The 25741-nt window shown below is 43.5% G+C and overlaps 1 protein-coding gene across 1 annotated transcript; it reads right to left on the bottom strand.

Annotated features, from left to right (window-relative positions):
• Nucleotides 1-8419: 8419 nt before the first annotated feature.
• On the bottom strand, nt 8420-22878 carry LOC110538585 (serine/threonine-protein kinase SBK1). The gene is made up of 4 exons (XM_036938659.2): nt 22364-22878; nt 17277-17515; nt 12208-12410; nt 8420-11798 (listed from the first exon to the last, which is right to left on the bottom strand). Exons 2-4 carry the CDS (start codon nt 17461-17463, stop codon nt 11013-11015), a joined length of 1176 nt encoding a protein of 391 aa, XP_036794554.2. The 5' UTR covers nt 17464-17515; nt 22364-22878; the 3' UTR covers nt 8420-11012.
• Between the last annotated feature and the right edge of the window lie 2863 nt (nt 22879-25741).

Here is a 25741-nt window from a genome sequence, read left to right on the forward strand (position 1 = left end):
CGTGATTCAGTGGGACAGGTTAGGTTAAGATTTTCTATATAAAAATGCTCGAACATATGTTGAACTTGTGATGCATACAACAACGGGAAGTCGATGTATCCGTGCTGTTTATGTTCTCTTTATGTATGTACAGTAATTGTAGATAACTGCCCTATTCTAGACTGCTACGGTCATATTGAACCATTCACCCTCTCCTTGTATGAATAATTATTCTGCAAACTGTTCAGACGCCTTCTGTGAGCTATTCATCTATTCCTCTACCCCTGTTATCAGGAATAATCTGCTCTCAATGTTTTACTGCGCGTGTCTGCCTCACTTTTAACTGGGTGTCATCCTGACCTGGTGGGTGGTGCACACAGAGCATATCTCACCTTGTTGAACCTAGAATATAACCGTGTTCCCACCTGCTAAAATAGACTGGCATCCCATTCCTGTGTGAGAGAGCTGTGGCTTTGTCTCCAGGAAGAGGGTTTAACTGAGCAAACCTCTGCATTTTAAGCAGCCAATTTCACAGAGAATATTCAAACAGCTGTTGTGTTTCCTCCCCATGGAAGATGAGACTATATTTAGCTGCCTTTCATTACAAGGGTTAACACATGGACAGCCATTTGGAATGGCAGCTCCATATGCTAACAGTTTGATATCTTAGCATACAGATGTAGGATCTTAATTTTAGCACTTTTGTTGCTGAGAATGCTCCTGCACTGCAAGAAGTACCGATGAACTTTGTGATTTACATAAATTCACTGAAAACCCACACTAACACACAGTGCCTTCAGAAAATGTTCAGACCTCTTGACTTTTTACACATTTTGTTACGGCCTTATTCTAAATGGATTTGAAAGAAATCCTCTGGGATCTGGGGAAGGGTACCAAAACATTTCTGCAGCATTGAAGGTCCCCACTAACACTGTGGCCTCCATCATTCTTAAATGGAAGAAGTTTGGAACCACCAAGACTCGTCCTAGAGCTGCCGCCTGGCCAAACTGAGCAATCGGGGGAGAAGGGCCTTGGTCAGGAAGGTGACCAAGAACCCGATGGTCTCTCTGACAGAGCTCTAGAGTTCCTCTGTGGGGATGGGAGAACCTACCAGAAGGACAACAATTTCTGTAGCACTCCACCAATGGAAGCCACCAGATGGAAGCCACTCCTCAGTAAGAGGCACATGACAGCCTGCTTGGAGTTTGCCAAAAGTCATCTAAAGTCTCTCAGACCATGAGAAACAAGATTCTCTGGTCTGATGAAACCAAGATTGAACTCTTTGGCCTGACTGCCAAGTGTCAAGTCTGGAGGAAACCTGGCACCATCCCTACAGTGAAGCATGGTGGTGGCAGCATAACGGTGTGGGGATGTTTTTCAGCAGCAGGGACTGGGAGACTAGTCAGATTTGAGGTTAAAGATGAACGGAGCAAAGTATAGAGAGATCCTTGATGAAAACCTGCTCCAGAGTGCTCAGGACCTCAGACTGGGGTGAATGTTCACCTTCCACCAGGACAATGACCCTAAGTACACAGCCAATACAATGCAGGGGTGGCTTCGGGGACAATTCTCTGAATGTCCTTGAGTGGCCCAGCCAGAGCCTGGACTTGAACCTAATCGAACATCTCTGGAGAGACCTGAAAATATCTGTGCAGTAAAGCTCCCCATCCAACCTGACAGAACTTGAGATGATCTGCAGAGAAAAAAGGGAGAAACTCCCCAAATATGGGTGTGCCAAGCTTGTAGCATCATACCCAAGAAGACTCAATGCTGTAATCACTGACAAGGTTCTTCAACAAAGTACTGAGTAAAGGGTCTGAATACTTATGTAAATTTGATATTTCAGTATTCTTACTTTTAAAAAATTTGCAAAAATGTCAATACAATTTTTTTGTTTTGTCATTATGGGCTATTGTGTGTAGATTGTTGAGGGGGGAAAAATAATTGTATACATTTTAGAATAAAGCTGTAACGCAACAAAATGTGAAAAAAGTCAAGAGGTTTGAATACTTTTCCGAAGGTATTAATGTATATTAACAGCAGCACTTTTCATGTAGCATACTTTTGGCTAGATACATTTCTTGTGACAATATAGATCAAATTAAGATCCTACACCTGTAGGGGACTGATTATGCTGGATGTCTGTCTGAAGATAACAGATGCTGAAGAGTTTGGTGGAAAATACCAAACATATATTATGCCTCATTGGACAATTATGAAACACTTGCATCATCCAACATAATGTGGGTTGTATTTCAGCCCTTATGACAGTGGAAATATTTGCTTCCTGCATAAATTCCATGACATTTCACATTTTTCCTACAGTACCCTACTGTAAGTATTTCCCCAACCCCTGTCCTCTATCACCAATGTGTGGAATACAACAATTTGACACATCAGTTAATGCTGTGACCGGGTATAAGAGAATAATATAACGCAGGCGTAGGTTGTAAACCCTGTAGAACTCATCAGATGATGATGTAACTAGGGCAGTTCCACTATAAAAGCCTTTTCAAATGTTAACTGGGTATAAGAAAAATGTATTTAACGTAGGTGTAAGTTGTAAACACAGCAAAATGCCAGCATCATAATTGCTAACCTTGTTTGACTTTGGGCCATTTCAGTGAATGGAGTGACCTGTAAGAGCTATCATTTAACTCTGTATCAAGTGTTTTGTTAGGACAAGCGTTTTAGCTGTATCTAAGATAAATAATCGCTTGTTTATCTTTGAGATTAAGTTAAGAGAGACAGGGAGAGCTCTGTCACGCTAAATTATCTAATTATGTTTATGCCTAAGGCCCACACTTCTCTCACCCTTTCACTCTCTTTCTCCATCTCTCTCCCTCTCTTTCTCTCTCCTCTCTCTCCGTCTCGTTCTCACTCCCTCTTCCTCTCTCCGTGCATGCAGCAGCCTTAGCTCTGGGCGCAGTGTTATCTCAGCTCCCAGGACTCTGACAGGCTCATTCGATCACAACCCCCCCCCCCCCCCCCCCCCCCCCCCCCCACTATCTCAGCAGCTCAGCACAGCAGCACAATGCCATTGCAGGTTACTCAGAATCTCATCATCCAGGGTCACAAAATAACTGATGCACAACAGGGCCATGCACAGACCATTTGGGGTCAATGAAAAAAAGGGCTCTCCCCCCAAAAATGAATTATCATTCAATTATATCAAATCAATTATTACAAGAACAGAGGAAAGCAGCACAATCTGATGAGTAAAGTATTTTGCTAAACTATTTTGAACTGGAATAAATGCTGCACTTATTAACAATGACCAACACAATTCCAGTCATCATAGAAGATAAGAAATACTATAGCCTACCATTACTAGGCTATATCCAACCCAACTCCATTTGAAATACTGTAGCCTACCATTACTAGGCTATATCCAACCCAACTCCATTTGTTGTCACTATCATGTGTCCCAATGGTTTTCAAACTTTTTGACCCATGACCCCGATTAAGGACTGGTACAAAACCCGCGACGCAACCCCAACGCAAGCACATGCACGTGTGTACACACGTGTACAAATGTAGCCTGTCATTACAGCCATAAACAGTGATGCATTTTCAAAACGCAATATAGACTACAGAACTACGTTTTATATCTGCATTTATAGCTGAAATTCATTCATGTTAGCAGCCAATATCAAGTTGGGGTATATCATGTCACTTCTCTGGAGTCCAGAGCAATCATACGGCCTGCTTGTAGCATACTATAAGTGGAGCTTGCAGGATCTGATTGAAAGCATGCTGTTTCTGCACCGCGCCATCATTTTGGAGAACATCCTGCCTGCGGAGTGCTCATTGGCAGCAGGGTTGCCCTGTTCTTCCTCACAAATATTGTAATACATTTTCCAAAATATGTTACATCTTCATCCCATAATATTGAAGGCATGTTGCAGCTGCTTATCCTTAGACAGAAGCCACCCAAACTTGGTCAGAAATATGAAATGATAAATCAAATCGTCAGGTAGACTATTGTTCTGGCAAACTGTATTTTATATGGATGATAAACGTAGGCCTACTATGTTTTGCCTGGCAAAATGGAAAAAAAATTCAGGTCACTTATCTGGATATGCGCGACCCGATACCGTTGATTGGTCATTGGTCAACAATCAAGACGAGCAACTATTTGATTCTGAAGCATAGATGAGAATTTAAGGATGGGCAGTGGATTCATAACGACAAAGACAACGAAAATTATTTTTTTCCAGGGGGGGGGGGGGGGGGGGGGGGTCCACCCATGCCTATGCCCTATGCCTAATGCACAAAACGTGAAGGCACAAAATAACATAATTATAACTCTTTTATCTCTGCCAAAATATCTGCCCTCACCAATTCTCTGTTACATAATCAGTCACACATTTGAGGCACACATGCACCACCAGCCAGACAGCAACAATCCAGGCAGTATAGATCAAACACCATCTTTACAAATCATGTAAGTGCCCCCACAGTATAATCACCATATCATCATAGGTTACAGCTCTGTACTTTGTTATTTCACCACACTATTACAATTATTATTGGCTTGTGTTGTTGAAGCCCAAAGATAACCTGGAGAATTACGGAGTGCATCAGGTTGACGTATTGGACACTGGGATACATGTTGGACCATGAGGGATGGCTTCTTCTCTCCCCTGGGTTCAATGACCTAGTATCCTCAGTGAAAGAAGTCGTGGAATCGCCTTCACATTAATATTTTATTGTCCTGTAACCATGACTCAATCTACTCTTTGAAAAATAGTTATTCATGTTGTAATGGATAATTTCCTAATAGAGATACTTTTTCATAATTTATGTCTGATTATTTTATAATTTGAGTCAGATTATTTTTCATAATCTGAGTCAGATTATTTTTCATAGTTTGAGTCAGATTATATTTTATTGCTTGAGTCAGATTCTTTTTTTTATTTTTATAATTTGAGTCCATTTCACACCAGTTATCTATTTTTTGCCAAACATATTTTTCTATGTGATATGTCTTAATTTCTTGTTCTCCCTCTATTATTATGTGTCTATTGGTATTGACAGATATTGCTGCACTGTTGGAGCTAGAATCATAAGTATTTAGCTGTATCTGCAAAAACATCTGCAAAACTGTGATTTGATTTTATATTTGATTTGATTTGAGGACTTGCTTCCAACAATATACTCTTGTGGATGTGAAAAGCCTCCTGCATGTTTACCCCTCAAGGTTTTCCAACCTCCAGGTCTTGGAGATGAAATGTACAGTTCCACTAGACCTGTAAGCCATTCCTCTCTCTACTTGGCAATGAGTTCACACGCTCACAATTGCTCAAGGCTCTTATAAAGGCTCTTCCACACAGTCTAAACAGGCATACTGTGGCCAGTTTAATATCCCTCTGTGTTGGATACAGTATCACACTCTTTTTTATTCACATGTAAAGATGTTAAATCTTCATTTGAGCCAGTTTGCTACAGCAGGAAATCCATCCTGCAGCAACAGGAAATGGGAATTATTATGTGGATTATAACTAATGGACATTTTTGTCGGTGTTGATACACAAAATCAGGTCTGAAATTTCTAAGTGGAAATGACAAACTTCAGAAGCCTTTTTAAACCTTGAATACACTACAAGTTTTCCTGCAACAGGGTGATTGAATTAAGATCCTACATCTGTACAGGTCATCTCTGTGGTCTTACACTCTGTGTGCATGATTAGCTAAGGAGACTGAACATCATTGTATTTTTTTCATTAGAAGTAACATTCAAATAGTATTTAAGGATGTATCAAACCGTTATCCTCCCAGCCGCTCTCCCCCTGCTAGCCACAGCTACAGTAGAGACAGTAAACATGACAGTGCAGTGCAGTGCTCTATAGTAATTGCTATGCTGAACATGCAGTCCTGATGATTTCCACTCCAGCAGCAGCAGCACTGCCTTGGCCAGGGTGAGCTGTTGGTTTCCCTGCTGTGCTGCATCCAAGCAGATCCACAGGCCTGCCCTGGTACTGGTTGTCTCAAGCACGGATGCTCACCCTATTCACTCACCCCTTCTCATTATCTCCACACGCTTCATCAATGTGATACACAGTGTAGGCCCCAGAAAGAATATCAAATATTTTTCAGGCCTCCCGAGTGGCGCAGCGGTCTAAGAAACTGCATCACAGTGCTATAGGCGTCACTACAGACCCAGGTTTGATCCTGGGCTGTATCACAACCAGCCGTGATCGGGAGTCCCATAGGGCGGTGCACAATTGGGTTAGGGGAGGGTTTGGCTGGGGGGGCTTTACTTGGCTCACCACGCTCTAGCAACTCCTTGTGGCGGGCCGGGCGCCTGCAGGCTGACCTCGGTTGTCAGGTGAACCGTGTTTCCTCAGGCACATTGGTGCAGCTGACTTCCGGGTTAAGTGGGCTGGTGTTAAGAAGCACAGTTTAGTGGATCATGTTTCGGAGGACGCATGACTCGATCTTCGACCTCCCGAGCCCGTTGGGGAGTTGCAACAATGAGACAAGATAGAAATTGGGGAGAAAAAATCAAATATACTGTATATATATTTCAAATGAGCTAGCAACATTTTGTGGCCAGTAGTCTCCGAACTACACTCTACATTATTAGACTACATAAGCCTTTTACAAGTAGTTATTGGTTAGTAGTGAGGGTTTACGTGGACTAGAAATCCTGGGTCACATTTGCCGAAAAACCCATCTGGGATTGTATAATACAGACCAGCCCTGTTTTGGATAGAATCACTTTACTGTACATTACAACTGAGCAGAAACAATGCATCAGTGGTTTCAGAATTGAGTGGGGCGTCATTGAGTGGGCTCTCTAAAATACCTTTTAAATAAACACCAGAACCATGATTCATCCAGATGAATTATACTTTCAACACAACACAGAGTGGTCATTTCCACTGTGATCTAGTCTAGTAGCACATCTCCATTCTGTCGCCACCAGCCAGCCATGCTGCAGCCTCTCAGGCACCGCACACTTCAAAGCCACACAACAGATTCAAGCTTAATTTCAGATTGCTTTATTTCATTTTGAATGAAAGGAGAGGAAAGTTTAGGGAAGACAGCGTTCTATTGGATGGTCTGAATAAGAGATGAGTTCTGGCAGCACATGTTCTACAGACAAACTCCACAACAAAATTACACGGCACAGAAAGACAAGGAAATCCCATAACGTTACTAATAACAAAACACATAAATAACAGATTTATGAAATATCTACTCATGGGAATATATCAGCAGCTGAGAGGCAACAGAACTGGACTGCTGCTTTCAAAATGCATTGATGTTTATTTAAAGACAAAAAAGTGCTAAATGTATTTTTCTCCTGATCAGTCTAGTGTGTTTCTGAGGGGGTGGTGGGTGTGGCAGAGGGGGAAACAGAGCCCAGTGTGTTTCTGAAAGGGTGGTGGGTGTGGCAGAGGGGGAAACAGAGCCCAGTGTGTTTCTGAGGGGGTGGTGGGTGTGGCAGAGGGGGAAACAGAGCCCAGTGTGTTTATGAGGGGGTGGTGGGTGTGGCAGAGGGGGAAACAGAGCCCAGTGTGTTTCTGAGGGGGTGGTGGGTGTGGCAGAGGGGGAAACAGAGCCCAGTGTGTTTCTGAGGGGGTGGTGGGTGTGGCAGAGGGGGAAACAGAGCCCAGTGTGTTTCTGAGGGGGTGGTGGGTGTGGCAGAGGGGGAAACAGAGCCCAGTGTGTTTCTGAGGGGGTGGTGGGTGTGGCAGAGGGGGAAACAGGGCCCAGTGTGTTTCTGAGGGGGTGGTGGGTGTGGCAGAGGGGGAAACAGGGTCCAGTGTGTTTCTGAGGGGGTGGTGGGTGTGGCAGAGGGGGAAACAGGGTCCAGTGTGTTTCTGAGGGGGTGGTGGGTGTGGCAGAGGGGGAAACAGGGCCCAGTGTGTTTCTGAGGGGGTGGTGGGTGTGGCAGAGGGGGAAACAGAGCCCAGTGTGTTTCTGAGGGGGTGGTGGGTGTGGCAGAGGGGGAAACAGGGCCCAGTGTGTTTCTGAGGGGGTGGTGGGTGTGGCAGAGGGGGAAACAGGGTCCAGTGTGTTTCTGAGGGGGTGGTGGGTGTGGCAGAGGGGGAAACAGAGCCCAGTGTGTTTCTGAGGGGGTGGTGGGTGTGGCAGAGGGGGAAACAGGGTCCAGTGTGTTTCTGAGGGGGTGGTGGGTGTGGCAGAGGGGGAAACAGGGTCCAGTGTGTTTCTGAGGGGGTGGTGGGTGTGGCAGAGGGGGAAACAGAGCCCAGTGTGTTTCTGAGGGGGTGGTGGGTGTGGCAGAGGGGGAAACAGGGCCCAGTGTGTTTCTGAGGGGGTGGTGGGTGTGGCAGAGGGGGAAACAGAGCCCAGTGTGTTTCTGAGGGGGTGGTGGGTGTGGCAGAGGGGGAAACAGGGCCCAGTGTGTTTGCTTGTGTTAACATACAATAAGTATTTTCTCCAGTGGCAGAAAAATAAATACTGAAACTTTTCACTCTAGAGATTTATTTCAACAGCGTTCCTGCAGAGCAATATTGATTCATGCAAACATTTCTGAAAAACACAACACACAGAGAGAGGCGAGTCTATTCTAAAATGAACTGTTGTGCATTTCTCCCAAATGCCTCATGTATTTCAGATTTTCCATGGTGGACATGATATCCAGTATCCCATCCTGTTTTCCACCTTTTATATTGTTTCCATTTCAAAGGTAAGCCACACAAAATAAAACAAATAATTAAAGTCACATCCCAAACGTACTTGTGGACATGTAGGTAGTATCCCCATAGTCCCACTACATCGTCTGTGATCTTGTGATGGAAGCCTATACAAATACAGCACGTCAAATACAATGGAACAATTCTTTTTTGCTATTTCAGCCCTGGATTTTGTTTTGAGAACAATATCAAATTATGCAAATTTGTGCCACAGCAAAATTTCACTATACAACTATTTTTTTGCACATATTTTTCACTTGAACAATTACTGTACGAGCTGATTTCACACGTTTTCTTTATTAACCATGCAATTAAGAAAATGCTCATCCATTCATCCTTTGATGCTTTCATCTGACATCTGCATGTACACATTTGCCAAACGAATGTATAAAATAAAAAACCAGTCAAAGAAATTCATTTGTAGGATTCTGCCTTTTTACCTACTGTTAAAAGCTAAAAGATAAGAAATGAGTTATGGTACGACATGCCCACAGAACATGTAGGTTCAGCTGGAGGTTTTAAATGATCCCTAAAAGAGGATGTATATGGTGTGTATATGGTATAATACATTATAAAGAGTATACCTGAGAAAACTCTAAATGAAACCACTTTATGCTTTACATAAAACATGAACATTTCGTCCTCATGTCACCATGACACAACAGTCAATAAAGTAAAGTAAAACCATAGTAGCGTTAAGCTTCTAATGGTTATGTCTACTGCAGGCTATCACCTAAAGTCAGCATCGGTGTTCTTATCCATTACTGCATTACTGTCATGGTGTACCAGGCCTAGCAGGCATAGCAGGCAGACAAGAGGAGGTGAACTAAACACTCGGACTGACATAATAATGCACTATAGCTACTGCTAAAGAGGTAATGGCCAACATCAACATAATCCATTCACATGAGATGAAAAGCAGTTCCATGGGATTATATGACATTGCTATGGGGGAAGGTCAAATGCAGTTTCCCTTTTCAAAATAGCTGCTTAAATTGCGCTAGCAGTAAAACACTGGCAAACGTAAAGTATAAAACAAGTCAAATCTCTAATGCTACTTTAGAAAATAAATAGAAAAAATATATGTTCAGAAATCAAGGACTCAAATAAATAATATTAACAAAAACGACATTACATAAAGCTCTTATACCCACAGAACATAAGGGTATACAATACAAACACACCATAGTACCATTGGTTCACATTGCACTATGGTAAAAGTCACAATGACAGCCAACACTCTCTAATTATCTTTTACTGATGCAATTACATCAGATTCAAAATGGTTTAATTTCTTCCATTATTCCATGAGCCATTTATCAGAGAAGTCATTTTTTGCAGAGAAGTTGCTTGAACATATTGCTTTATGATAGGATCTGGTGAGCTCCAATACAACTTACTAGGACATTATGTTGCTATTCTGTAAAAGCTTGTTTTGTCCTTCACATGTTTGTTGTCTCTGTCCGATCTTGTTGTACATTTTAGTCTGAATATAGCTACAGTACAATACATCAATAAATGCCTGCAGACGCCCACACATCTGTTCAGTAATCAGTACTGGTTGTGATTGTCTTTTGTCATTCCCTCAGAGTTAATCGTCAGTAGGAATGTTTGTCAGAATCTATAGTGAAACAACCACCTCCTTCAAGCACCAACCATCATTTTTCCTCATCTTCCTTTCTCCCCAACCTGGTCTCAGAGCATTTTGTATTACTCTGTTCATAAATCCGTGACACTCCATTTAGCATGATATGCTACGTTTCGTTTCGTATGGTATGTATAATTTGTGGATGTCCATCACCCATTTCGTATGATATATAACGATTTAAATTTCGTATTATATATTACAAATTTTCTAAACGTACATTAAGCTACAAATTTGCAAAAGATACTATATGTTACGAATTCTATCTAGGGGGCTAACTTTAGCTAACTGGCTAACGTTAGCTAGGCTGGGGGTTAGGGGTCAGGGTTAGGGTTAGGGTTAGCTAAAAGGGTTAAGGTTAGGGGAAGGATTAGCTAACATGGTAAGTAGCTAAAAAGTAGTAAGTAGTTCAAAAGTTGCTAGAGTTATCCGTGATGATATTCATATTTGCTACCTTTTGGTTGCTAGACATTCGAGTCATACGCCTGACCAACCACCCAACTTTCGTTTTTGCCTTAAGTAACCACCTGTCTTATGTAACCTTACAAAAAGTAACATATCATAATAATTTCAGTGTCGAGGATTTACATTTACGATGTTACTTCTAGTCTATGAGACCAGGCTGTTCTTCCACCTCTTCCTTTAACCAGGAAGATTGTTCTCTGTTATTTGACCATCGTATGTTAGTGTGTGTGTATGTGTGTGCACATAGCCAATCTCTACACACAGATTTCAATGGGCGTGGCGACCAAGATGCGTCCGGCCCCTCCGTTGTCACGGGAGACACGTTCGTAGCTGCTGGTGGAGGAGGGGGAGCCGGTGGAGGAGTAGTGTCCGCCCATGGGCTCTATCAGGCTCTGCTGCTTTAGCCTGTCCACCAGTACATCCTCTTCAGATGACGACGAGCTGAGCTCCACCTGGGGCCCACTGCCCACTGACCCTCCTCCCGCAACGCTGCTGCTGCCCGACTCATTGTCCAGCATCCAGTGGTGGTTGAAGTAGCTGAAAACCTCCTTAACAGAGCAGCGGCGCTCCTGCTCGATGGACAGGAGCCTGCGGAACATGCGCAGCCCCTCGTCTGTGAAGCGCCGCCACTGAGAGGGCACCGTGCCCGTCCGGCGCCGCTGCCAGCGCACAAACTCCTGGTAGAAGGCGTCCGACGGCAGGGCCTTCTCCCAGGGGAAGTTGCCGGTGAGCATGCAGAAGAGGAGGACACCGAAGGCCCACACGTCAGTGCTGTAGTCCACGCAGAAGCCCTCGTGCTGAGAGGCGTCGCACAACTCCGGTGCCGTGTACGGGATGGTTCCGCTGACACGCTTCACTGGGGAGCCGGCACGCCGAGTCATGCCGAAGTCTGACAGCTTGACCTTACGGCACTCTTTGTCAAAGATGAGGATGTTCTCAGGCTTGATGTCCCGGTGGACTAGCTTCTTACAGTGCAGGTAGTCCAGGGCGATGGCCACCTGGTGGACACAACGCTTAGCCACCGCCTCTGGAAGACCCACCTAAACAGAGACGAGTACACACTGAGGTCAAACAATCCACCAGCAAGTAAAATATTTAAGCCGTCCGTGAGAATGTGTGTTTGGCAATAAGCCAAGGATTTTATGTAACTCTCCACTGTACATGTTGACTAGGGGTTATCAGGTATTACATTAGTTGTAGAAAATAACTTTCCATAAATAGTCTTCAATGGATGACGAGTGGTTAGATAATGACTTGGATTATATTGCTATCTGAGCTTTTTCTAAAAATAGATATACAGCACCGATATCTCACATTAATTTTACACATGAACATTTATCATGTTGAATCTGTACATTATCCTTCAGCTGGAAATAAAATAGCTTTTATGTTATTCCTATTTCAGACATTATGTTGAGAGCCTTCTATTGTAACAGCAGATGAACACACCTGAGGGGGAATGACGTCGAAGAGGTCTCCTGCCAGGGCATACTCCTGAGCGAAGATGTAGTAGTCGTCTGTCTCAAAGGCAATGCCGAACATGTTGATGATAAAGGGGCAGGGAGACAGGTAGAGAGAGATGCTATACTCCCTTAAGAAGCTCTTCAGTTTGGTTGTTTTCTTCCTCAAGAACTTCAGAGCCATCTTAGTGCCTAGAACATAATGTACAGTACTGGATGAGAAATGTTCTGTGAGTTCTATGAGACAGTTAGCTGCACCAAATTTAGGCTTGTAAATAAATTAAACTGATATTAATTACCAAACCTGTCTGGGATTAATTCAATTTAGTGAGGTTACAGGATTTCATCCAAGACCACATTTTTTTCACTGAGGGAGTGATCTATAAATATATTTATAAATATTCCAAAGCCTCTGTCAGAATAGTTTAGTCATGACACCATCCTCTTTACCTACAGAGGGGAGGGGATGGGGCTGCATGGGCACTTCAGCTTTGATGCAGCGGATTTGGCAGTAAATTGAAAGTGATTACATACAAAAGTGTTTCAGTAAACACGTACTGAAATAGAGCCAGTAAGTGCAACACTAATAAAATTAGAGCCAATGATTGGGAGGGGGAGCTGCTTTTCCTTTGCCTGTCTGTAAACCCTTGTGATTCATATACACTCAGTATAAAAAACATTAAGAACACCTTTCCATGTCAGACTGACCAGGTGAATCCAGGTGAAAGCTATGATCCCTTATTGATGTCACTTGTTAAATCCACTTCAATCAGTGTAGATGAAGGGGAGGAGACAGGTTAAAGAAGGATTTTTAAGTCTTGAGACAATTGAAGATATGGATTGTGTATGTGTGCCATTCAGAGGGTGAATGGGCAAGACAAAATATTTAAGTGCCTTTGAATGGGGAATGGTAGTAGGTGCCAGGCACACCGGTTTGTGTCAAGAACTGCAACGCTGCTGGGTTTTTCCACCCTCAACAGTTTCCCGGCTGTATCAAGAATGGTCCACCATCCAAAGGACATCCAGCCAACTTGACACAACTGTGGGAAGCATTGTAGTCAACATGGGCCAGAATCTCTGTGGTACACTTTCGACACCTTGAGAGTCCATGCCCCAATGAAATTAGGCTGTTCTGAGGGTAAGGGGGGGGGGGGGGGGCAACTCAATATTAGGAAGGTGTTCCTAATGTTTGGTATATGCAGTGTATAACATAAAGACACAGGAAGCGTGACATGGATTCTGTCGTCTGGGAGGAATAGCGCAGAGCAATCTGGAAGGAAACGTCTCAGAACCTTCTACCGACCACAGCCTATTTCCCCGAATGACAGGAAAACAGAAATTAGCAGAGGAAATATGGGAAGGGGACAAGGTCAAGACTAGGAGATGGAAATTTGCCAGATAGAAATGCCTCAATGTCTGTCTCTCCCTGGTGCCACAGTGGCTCTGTGAGCTCAGGGGAAAAGAGAAGCTTCTTCAATAGCATCACCTCAGCTCTGGTCAGAGCATAAAGTAGTGAGCATGCAGACCTGACGCTTGGGTTCAATCTTGGTTTCATCAGACCAGAGAATCTTGTTTCTCATGGTCTAAGAGTCCTTTAGGTGCCTTTTGGCAATCTCCAAGCTGGCTGACATGTGCCTTTTACTGAGAAGTGGCTTCCATCTAGTGGCTTCCATTGGTGGAGTGCTGCAGAAAATGGTTGTCCTTCTGGAAGGTTCTCCCATCTCCACAGAGGAACTGGAGCTCTGTCCGAGTGACCATTGGGTTCTTGGTCACCTTCCTGACCAAGGCCCTTCTCTCCCGATTGCTCAGTTTGTCCTGGTGGCCAGCTATAGGAAGTGTCTTGGTCTTTCTAAACTTCTTCCATTTAAGAATGATGTTCTTGGGGACCTTCGATGATGCAGACATTTTTTGGTACCCTTCCTCAGATCTGTGCCTTGACACAATCCTGTCTCAGAAGCCTACAGACAATTCCTTCAACCTCATGGCTTGGTTTTTGCTCTGACATGCACTATCAACTGTGGGACCTTACATAGACCGGTGTGCCTTTCCAAATCATTTTCAATCAATTTACTTTACCGTAGGTGGACTCCAATCAAGTTGTAGAAACATCTCAAGGATGATCAATGGTAACAGGATGCACCTGAGCTCAATTTCAAGTCTCATTGCAAAGAGTCTTGAATACTTATGGAAATAAGGTATTTCTGTTTAGATTTTTTATACATTTGCAAAAGAAAATGTAAAACTGTTTTCTCGTTGTCATTATGGAGTATTGTGTGTAGATTGATGAGGATTTGTATTTATTTAATCCATTTTAGAATAAGGCTGTAACACAACATGTATACTTTCAGAATGCACTGTGTATTCTTTCATAAAAGTCCTCTTGGGTTTCTAACCACCTGCACACATCTTTACTCTACCTTGTTTTGTTAATGTCACTGTTTGTCTTTCAATTGTCTTTTTTTGTGTGAATAAATTAAACTAAAACTAAAAACGGAATGTTGAACTATTAAAATCAAAAAAAAAAATTGTATTGGGAAAATATTTGCACTGCAAATAGAAGATAACAAATATTGTCTCTCTATAGTCGTATACAAAAGTGAACACTAAATATTAATTGAACATACTGTACATTTTGAAGAGATTTAGATGGATATTCACTCCCAGAGAAATTGTGAATATTAATTCTAACTAAATCAGATTTGAAAGTGAAGAACTGTTTTGATAGCTTGCTTCAAAATGATTTGATCTCCTAATATACATTTTTGCTGAATTGTGGTAATCCCACATGATGACTGATATGCAATGAATTATTCCAGAACGACAGCTCTACATTCAAGCTAATATCCACCTGTATGATGGATTGAGTGAGCATTATCAAAGCTATCATCAAACTATAAAATAAAGATTGGTCTCCCCTATGAATCATCCTAATCTGAGATTATACCCAAATTTACAGCCACCCTAATCCAAATTTACAGCCACCCTAATTACACAGCAGCATGATTAAGAAGTCATCATATAAATACTATTCAACACATCTCTGACGGCAAGAAATCTTCTCATTATTTATGTCCTGAGCTGATAGCGTCAAATGTTTGAATTTGGGAATGTAATATAGTGGCAGCGTGGGATCCGAGAGCTGGGTAAATATTTTTGTACCTTTATTTAACTAGACAAGTCAATTAAGAAAAAAATATTATTTACAATGACGGCCTACACCGGCCACACCCGGACGACACTGGGCCAATTGTGCGCCGCCCTATGGGACTACCAATCACGGCGGGTTGTGATACAGCCTGGATGTAAGTGTTTTTGGACATGATTTAGGTCTAATGACAACCCAGTGACAGTGGTTTTGGACATGATTTAGGTCTAATGACAACCCAGTGGTAGTGGTTTTGGACATGATTTAGGTCTAATGACAACCCAGTGATAGTGGTTTTGGACATGATTTAGGTCTAATGACAACCCAGTGATAGTGGTTTTGGACATGATTTAGGTCTAATGACAACCCAGTGATAGTGGTTTTGGATATGATTTAGGTCTAATGACAGTGGTTTTGGACATGATTTAGGTCTAATGACAACCCAGTGATAGTGGTTTTGGACATGATTTAGGTCTAATGACAACCCAGTGATAGTGGTTTTGGACATGATTTAGGTCTAATGACAACCCAGTGGTAGTGGTTTTGGACATGATTTAGGTCTAATGACAGTGGTTTTGGACATGATTTAGGTCTAATGACAACCCAGTGATAGTGGTTTTGGACATGATTTAGGTCTAATGACAACCCAGTGATAGTGGTTTTGAACATGATTTAGGTCTAATGACAACCCAGTGATAGTGGTTTTGGACATGATTTAGGTCTAATGACAACCCAGTGATAGTGGTTTTGGACATGATTTAGGTCTAATGACAACCCAGTGATAGTGGTTTTGTACATGATTTAGGTCTAATGACAACCCAGTGATAGTGGTTTTGTACATGATTTAGGTCTAATGACAACCCAGTGATAGTGGTTTTGGATATGATTTAGGTCTAATGACAACCCAGTGGTAGTGGTTTTGGACATGATTTAGGTCTAATGACAACCCAGTGATAGTGGTTTTGTACATCATTTAGGTCTAATGACAACCCAGTGATAGTGGTTTTGGACATGATTTAGGTCTGATGACAACCCAGTGATAGTGGTTTTGTACATGATTTACGTCTAATGACAACCCAGTGGTAGTGGTTTTGTACATGATTTAGTTCTAATGACAACCCAGTGGTAGTGGTTTTGAACATGATTTAGGTCTAATGACAACCCAGTGATAGTGGTTTTGTACAATATTTAGGTCTAATGATAGTGGTTTTGGACATGATTTAGGTCTAATGACAACCCAGTGGTAGTGGTTTTGGACATGATTTAGGTCTAATGACAACCCAGTGATAGGGGTTTTGGATAGATCCAGTTGGTGTGTCCTTTCACTGCTTTATAAAAGAGCGGAGGACAACTGTGCTTTTTGGTGGCTTGTGTATGTCATTATTCCCCTAGATGTAGGAGGGTAATTTGCTCCCCCCCACACACTTTAGAGTTAGTTAAATAAGACTGTAAAGTGTACTGAGCAGATGGTTGACATTTTGTCTTGCATTTTATGTCACAAAGGTTGAAAAGATTTGCTAAAATGGGTCATTTTGATAAGCAATCTGGATGGGGTTTGTGCTTCACTGCTATTCCGAAACTAGGGACGTCGCATTCACTGTAATTATGGTCCACAAATGAATTCTTTAAAGAGTGGAGCGATCTAAATACTTCAAAGATGTGTAAGATTACTGTGGCCGTGGAAAACATGTAAAAAAACACATTTTAGATGGAATCTGGAGTGAATCGAAATGTTCTGATTGTAAACACTGATATAAAACCCCAGAATGTTTCATCTCTTTTCACATCAGCAAGCAATGTTTCTGTTTTGTTGAGCTCTGTTGGTGGTCTGTCTGGAATAGACCAACTGACATGAATATAACACATTGGTTATTCTCAATGGCGCAGGTAGCTTCCATCAGAGACAAACTCACCCCTGATTTTGTGGATGACCAGGTCCACTTTCCCATAGGTACCCTTACCCAGCTCCCTGATGACCTCATAGTACTTGCTGATGTCTAGCTTCTCCAGGTTCTGGGCAGCAATGAGCTGCAGCTCCTCCAGGATGTCAATGGAGGCGCGGGACCCAGACCCGTGGGACCCATGGGGAGAGGAGCTCATTCTGCCTGGGAGAGATGCCTGGAGCACAGGGATCTGGTGACTGCTGTTGTTCCTAAAGAAGTTAACAGGAGGAGCAGGAAGGAATGCAAGGTTAAAGAGAGATAGGCACGTAGCCTATACAGTGAAAATGGTGGATACACCAATGGCTTTTGTGTCTCACCTCTCTCTACACACAGAGAGACACACACCTCGCTTATCGACAACATCAAAGACAATGAGTGTTTTGTATCCGAGACAAATAAGCTCTTATGTAACCATTGCATCCTGCGTTAAACACAGATCTACTTTCCGCTGTGTGAAGCCCCTTTCAAGTGACCGAGATCACAGGCCTCAGTTTCCACCCAGAGAACAGTGCTGGGAAACACACAACCACTGAAGAGGAAAGAACAGAGACAGCTAATTCCCTTTCCACTTCACTAATCAGTCACTCGCACTCTGGATTCAGATCATTTGGCTATGCTTCTTCTGTTACTCTTCTGTGCCCTACAAAACTTTGGAAGGCACAGCTCCTGTTAGAGTTCTGTGAGATCCATAAAACCTTTAGTCTAAGTCTGAGCCTCAAATTACTCCGAGCATCAACTCAACATTCACTTGCATGGAAAAGGAGAGACACAGCGAAAACAGTGGTTCATTCTTGACAGGTACTTTCATTATCTTGCCTGCCGGTGAAATTTTGTCAGCTCAGCTCATTGCAGATCTGTTTCAGTCGGCCGTCTGATCCAAGACCATGTAACGACAAGCCAAGAAACACTCATTTGCAATATCCTTTCTTTCATCACCCAGGGCAGACAAATCTCTGAATGACTGAATGAACTTCACGGCCCTGATGGTACAGCAGAATAGTGCCATCTCTTATTAATGAAGATAAGAATGTGTTGAATGAGACAGGATGTGAGAGACATCCTGTGGATAGTCCATCTGTGTATGCCTCAGGGACGGTTCCACAGTGTGTGTGTGTGTGTGTGTGTGTGTGTGTGTGTGTGTGTGTGTGTGTGTGTGTGTGTGTGTGTGTGTGTGTGTGTGTGTGTGTGTGTGTGTGTGTGTGTGTGTGTGTGTGTGTGTGTGTGTGTGTGCACTTATTTTTCTGTGAGTTTGTGCATTGTACATGTGTGACAATTCACTGAGGAGGTTGTTTCAACAGGGGAGCCAGCTGGCTGTCCATCAAAGCAGTACTATGACTACTAGCAGCAGTCGAGTCAGCATCCCACTGACAAGGTTATTAAAACACACAACAGCCTAGGCAGCCCAGTCTCGTTTCTCTTCTACATATGAAGATGAACCAGCGCCTCAAACACACACACACACACACACACACACACACACACACACACACACACACACACACACACACACACACACACACACACACACACACACACACACACACACACACACACACACACACACACACACACACACACACTTCTGCATGGTTTGTGTCATATCAAAGAGCCTGGAGATGAAAGGAGAGTCAAACAGTGGTAATTAAGCTCTTCTCCTCTGCTGCAGCCCTGACTCAGCCCCACAGCAGCCACCAGGCCCGCTCCCTCGCTGCTCCCAGTCCCCGTCCCCGGAATATTCATGCCCCCAGTCCCCGTCCCCGGAATATTCCTGCCCCCAGACCCCGTCCCCGCTTCATGCCCCCAGTCCCCGTCCCCGCTTCCTGCCCCCAGACCCCGTCCCCGCTTCCTGCCCCCAGTCCCCGTCCCCGGAATATTCATGCCATCGCTATTCCCAGGAGGACCTCTGGGAGCATCAAGCTCTGTTTGTCACACAGATAGAGCACTGTGACCACCGTGCCATGTCTCTCCTCAATGTGATTCAGCTCATCTCTATTCAAAGCACAGATGGAGCACAGTTTGACTGGTGTACCTTGAGTCACAGCCCTCATCCCCACCCCTCCTCCTTCTGTATCCCCATGTGACGCTGGTCTTTGCATAAAGCACTAGAGAAAAGGTGGTCGATGAGGATTGGTGACTGGAGGGCCCAAGGGGCAGTACTGCATGTGGGGGAGGGGCTGGGTAGTACTGCAGATGGGGGAGGGGCTGAGCAGTGCAGTAAGAGGCCTGGACACTGAGGACCTTTTTGTCGCCTTGCTGCATGCAGCTCACAGCTGATAGAGGGCAGACAGGCAGGCAGACAGGCTGTAGTTAATTGCTGGCGATGCCAGGGATATTGACTTACAGTCTGGGTTCTATGTGACTATAGGTAGGAAACGTGACAACCCGCACAAAGTGCTGAGAAATGGTCATCTGCCTCCTGCTCTCCACACTCACACGTGCACGCAGACACATTTACACTCACACAAACACACCCCACACAACAGAAAGAGCAGAACAGCAAGAGCTGCCTTAGCCAGCTGATCAATGCTGCCTGCCAAGGTCCATTCTTGAGTATTTACACCTAATAATAATGTCTAATGTCTAATCAATTGATCTGGGAGTAAAGAGGTAATCCACCTACAAAATGTTACCATCACTGTAACATGAGCCGGAGTGATTCATTTGTAGATATGCAGTGTAAATTGTGAATATCAAGCTCTGTTAGTAAGATTTAATGTGATTAAGTACGATTTTCTAGAGGGGAAACAACAATGTAAATGACTGATTAACATGTCAAAATCTACACAAATCAAGAGACTGACTGTGAAATGGGATCACAGTTTTGTGATTTATTCTTCATGGCATTACCTGTCTCCCACAGTTACGATGTGGATGATTGCCGCCCAGTCCATGATTAAATGAGGAGTCTGGCACTCTTATAAATGTGTCCCATGTCCTCTGTAACACACGTTCACTGCCTTGTCTTGCTTAGCCATTTAGATTCAAATAGAAACTGTGACATGGTCTTTGATGTTGTAAAATGTATTCATCCATGGATGCAACACAGCATCCATCTACAGTGAATTGTGTGTGCATAGCATGTCCTCTGTGTTGCTGTTCAGTGCAGTAGGTATTCTAACAAAGGTATCACAGTTACTTAGAGAAGTCCTACTACAGCTTTACTGGACGAAAGGCCGTTGATGCAGTGAGATTGCAATTTGAGTTCTGCTGGTCTGGTAGATAGTTCAATTACCTGGGCCATTGACCATGTTGGCAGGCTGTTGGAGTATGTCCTAAACCCAAACAGAACATCCAGCCAATGTACTGTTTTCTTTGTTTAACTGAGGAGTGGGGGCCATTCGCCTCAATTTGCTGTAAATGTTTGAACGAATCTAACACAGCCCATTTTGCCATCCTCAAAAAAGTACATTGTCCTACATTTCCAAACAGCTAGGGGGTGTGAATATAGTTTTGTGTGTTTGCATAGTACCAGAACTAATGTGCAGAATAGGTCAGCCTGTGTGGAGGGTGCTTTAGTTGTCATGACTCATAACACCTATGAATAATAAGGGTCAACATGGTTTATTTGGTGTTGTAACAGTGAGCAATTTAGACCAAAAGATAGAACAGTGCAGAAGTCCTTCTCCTGGGGTCTGTCCACTGGTAAAATTGGCTATATCCCAAGGACTAGGTGAACTGGGTGCCACTGTTGTTTCCTCTCACAGTCAAGGAGAAACGCCAGACAGACTGGCACCTTGATACCCTTAGCATATTATTGTCAAATACAAACAGGTGAGTGCCAGTAAGAAAACACCCACAATGCCCCCAAACCAGCAGCTCTCAAATCACAAAGCTCACAATTTGAATGATATAACGGTACATCTAGAATTAAGTTTGCGTCGTAAGAGAGGGATGGGTTTCTGTTGTCTCTCACAAACCATTCAAAATCCCCAGAGGGGTTTCTCCAACCTCCACCAACAGCAAAGTCAACTGTTTTCACTCACATTGCTTACATAACACTGTCACTCTCTGTCTGAGAGGAAAGCCATCCAACCTGCTGCTCTGGGTAATGCTGAGTATCTGAATATGATCCCCATTACATCTACAGTATGGTCAGTGAGGGACACTTCACAAAGAATATAGTTTGCATATGCTCTGAATGCTACAGCTGTTTCTCCACCTCACACTGCTGTATGGCCAGTGTGAGATGGAGATGACAAAGGCAAAGGTTAGAATAGATATCCTCTGAACGCTCTGGCTAAGTGACCACAGAACACACAAGTCTTTGGATCACATGTCCCAGCACAGACAAAGCATAGACACTATTATCGTCAGACGCTATTATCTACAGCGTCTGACGAGAACAAGGACATGTTGTGTCTACAAGCAGCATGGAGGATTCATATGGAACTTTACTGTAGGTGTTAAAAGAATAGAAAAATAATTTGTGTAAAAGGTAAATGTGCGTGTGTGTGTGTGTGTGTGTGTGTGTGTGTGTGTGAACAGACAAACAGATAAGGCACTGAGGAGAGGAGCATAGGAACATCAACACCAACACACAACAGTTTACAATGACAGATGTAGCACTTGAGCACATCATATCCATTTCAAATGGCCTTCTACACAGGTATTTATTAATAGACATAAATATCACTGCAATTCATTGGAAGGCTATTTCACTATGATGCTGTCAAGCCAAATGGCTTCAGCCATAGGCTATCATACCCATTGTCCTTCTCCTACTGTTGACTATACTGGTCTCAGGCTACATGTTATGATGCCGTAGATGTATTAAATAATAGGTTACAGTAAGACAATAATGCACAACAAATAACAATTTGAGAGATGTAAGCACACAATTTAAACCACCAAGCTAATTCTAAACCATATGTTAAAGCACATCGACTTGCTTGTAAACATGCCATTACGGGATGAAAACAGACCAGCAGGAATAATGAATGTGTGAAACATTATGCAAAATCAACAAGCAGGTATATAAAATCCAAATAAAAGCACTGATAAATTGTTATGATCCAACCAACAATGATGATTCCTTGTTATCAATCAATGTCTCTTACCTCTCAGATTGCGCTGCATGCAAGAGCTGGTGCTGTCATTCCGTTCAGCAGAAACTTTACTTGTATAGCAGGATAAACCGTTACAGGACTGGTCTGATTTTCAGTGCAAAATCGTGTCTCTGAATAGTGCAGATTCAACGCTTTGTTGCCAATATGCACAGCGGCGCACAATAATATCACCTTGCTGGTGCTTCTGTCTGCTTCGTCAGTACCTCTGTCAGACTGTCTTGCCCTATTGTTTCTGTCGGCCTACGGCTGCTAGATGCAACTACCGCCAGGCAGCGAGACTGCATTAACGCCAGCCCTCCGCAGCGGCGGTCCAATCGGAGAGCAGAGCGAAGCAGCAGCGGCGCGACATAAGGGAGGGAGGGGGTCTTGTCTCCATACAGATACCCAACATTCTCTCTCTTTGCGCAATGGGAATAAACAAGTAAAAAACCAGTGGAGGAGATATAATGTCATGTATTTGAGTAATATTTGACCCAGGACGTTTAAATAGCCTACAAATGTGTGTGGAACAAGTGTTGGTATCGGCAGGTGTCAAAATCGAATCAAATTGTATTTGTCACATTCGCTGAATACAACTGGTGTAGACTTTACCATGAAGTGCTTGCTTATGATCCCTTCCCAACGATGCAGAGTTAAAACATAATATAGAAAATAGAAACACAAGAGGAATCAACTAAAATACATGAGAATGGAACTACATACAGGGAGTACCAGTACCAGGTCAATGTGCAGAGAGTGGGTACATATGTACATGAAGGCAGGGTAAAAGTGACTGCATCAGGATATGGACAGGTGGACAAGTGATTGACAGGTCAGGAGTTTGGACATAGGCTTTTGAAATGATGCCAACATTATGGATGCTTTAGTGCAGCAGTCAAAATGGTACTGAAAGCAGGCCTATTACATTCTAGACCACCATGTCCCATGGGACAAAGAGTAGCCAAAGCATGGCATTTGAATTGTCATTGTCAACTTCTGAATCAGAACAAGGCATGCATTTAGATTGTAAAACTTACTCAAGGAATGAATAAGTGAGTCAAGGATATTATTTACATAACAAATGTAATTGAAATTCACAGACAGGCAGGTCAAGCAAGGTTGACCCATAGCAGGTCCATGTCAGAGGCAACCGTGCAAGACAAGTGATCATGAGTGTGGAGTGGGAGTAGCCTTTAGTGGTGGTCTCAGAGAAGATGTCTCAGAGAGTTTGATTCATGGTCACAGCAGAATTCTACCATGGCAAGGCAGTCAAGTATTCCCACATAAAGATTACAGTGTACTGCTGACCGTGATCTGCCCTGGCAGCTCTTTCCATCCTCAGTGGTTCTTCGTGACATTGAACCAGTGTAAAGCTGTGACTATGTGGAGTGAGCCAGAGACTAGAGTCTGAGAGTAGGCCACTTCATTGCTGAATAGGCTAGTTCAGAATTTCCGTTTTTGCATTGAATCACGTTCTCACAATCAGCATTTACCGTTATTAGTAAATTGCAAATTGCTGGCATGTGAGGGTGGAGAATTGGTGTGCTGTTCATTTGTAGATAGCAATGCACACATATTTCAAACTATTGTGACAGGTAGGCAATTGCATCCACTCACATTTTTCCCCCCAAATGCACTAAATCAGGCTGTGAATGTGACCAGAGTACTGGAGAGCATGTGCCCGAGGCAACAGCATTCATTTGTTATATTTCTATGAGTATCCATTTCTAAACGGACACAGAGGACAGGCTTCCCACTACGTTAGGATCCCTCTCCACTGCACTTCTAAACGGATTGCCTCCAGAACATTTTGGTTTGGTCTGATTCATCCTCATCTGAGCGGGTCCAGACGCAAGACCTGCGTCACAGCAGTGGATTGGTATTCTGCTGGTAACAGGAAAAGACGGGATGATTTCTCCAACTGGCAGTCTGGCATGGCGGGACAGTTGTTAACAGGCCCATTAGACATGCACACGTCAGCAGCAGAAAACATACATTCATTTATTTGGAGGCATGGGCTTGAATTATTATTTGGCATAACATAGAGAGAGAGAGAACGAGTGTGTGTGTGTGTGTGTGTGTGTGTCGGGTGGGGTGGGGGGTGGGGGGGGGGGTGAAGGGGGAATTACTTTCCATTGTGGCACCCTGGTCTGAACATCAGAGAGCACTCCTGTGATGAATGGATATAAATGGAAATAAATTATGTGACACAATAGTAACAGATTGTGTTGACAGTCTGAATGTTCTCTCCATCGATTAGTATAAAGGACTCATTTTCTCCTCGGGTCCTCATCATGACAGTTTACAAAAACCCTCTCTGTGTCCCTCTGTGCAACACAAACAACTAACTTATTGAGCTGTAAAACATACAAATGTGCCTTGGGTTAAAAATTCTGGTGGAAAATGTTCCAGTGTTGTGGCAGACGGCTGAAATATACATGTTTTCCTGATCACCGTTAAGTAGATGGCTGTTGGCTGATTATCATGGCTCCCTGTTTAAATGCATTGTTTGATCAATTCCCCTGCAACTGGAATAATGAGGTCCCAGGGTTCTGCTGTAGAAAGCAGAGCACACAGACAGACAGACAGACAGACAGACTTGCTTTTGCAATATAAACACGTTCCCATGCCAACAAAGCCTTTCGAATTGAATTGAATGGCGAGAGAGAGAGAGAGAGAGAGAGAGGGAGAGAGAGAGAGAGAGAGAGAGAGAGAGAGAGAGAGAGAGAGAGAGAGAGAGAGAACAAGGGGAACACCTGCAGCAGTGGCACAACCTCGGCACCAGCACCAGCCTTCTGCTATAAGTCTCACGCACAAACACATAATGGCACACTAGCACACACCTGCTCACACAATCTCACACTAGCTCACACGATCTCACACGATCTCACACTAGCTCACACGATCTCACACTAGCTCACACGATCTCACACGATCTCACACCAGCTCACACGATGTCATACTAGCTCACACTAGCTCACACTCATCCACACATGCGATCTCAAATGCTGTCTTCACAGACAAAATCATAGGCATTCTCATAGGATATGAGACTTGGACCAGGGAGAAAATGTAACCTAGATATAGAGATGCATCCCGTATCCTCTCATCCATTCCATTTCATTTGGACTGATTTGCATGCTAGACAGACGCTGGCTGCTGTTATTCAGTGTGACTGACTGACATTGACTAGGTTTATTAGAGAGCCAGGCCGTCAAACAGCTGGGGCCCCTTCTTTGAAGGTTACTGTGGCAATCTCCCAGAGTGCTCCACACCCGACATGACATCCCCCTGGGCTGCAGCCCAGTGTCCTAATCTCTACCTCCCGCAATCCCTCGCTCATTGCCTCCTAAACAACAACACCACTCAGACCTTGTGTACACTGCCCTT

Source organism: Oncorhynchus mykiss, chromosome 12, assembly GCF_057628025.1.
Source record: "Oncorhynchus mykiss isolate SJ-2025 chromosome 12, ASM5762802v1, whole genome shotgun sequence".
Lineage (NCBI taxonomy): Eukaryota > Metazoa > Chordata > Actinopteri > Salmoniformes > Salmonidae > Oncorhynchus > Oncorhynchus mykiss.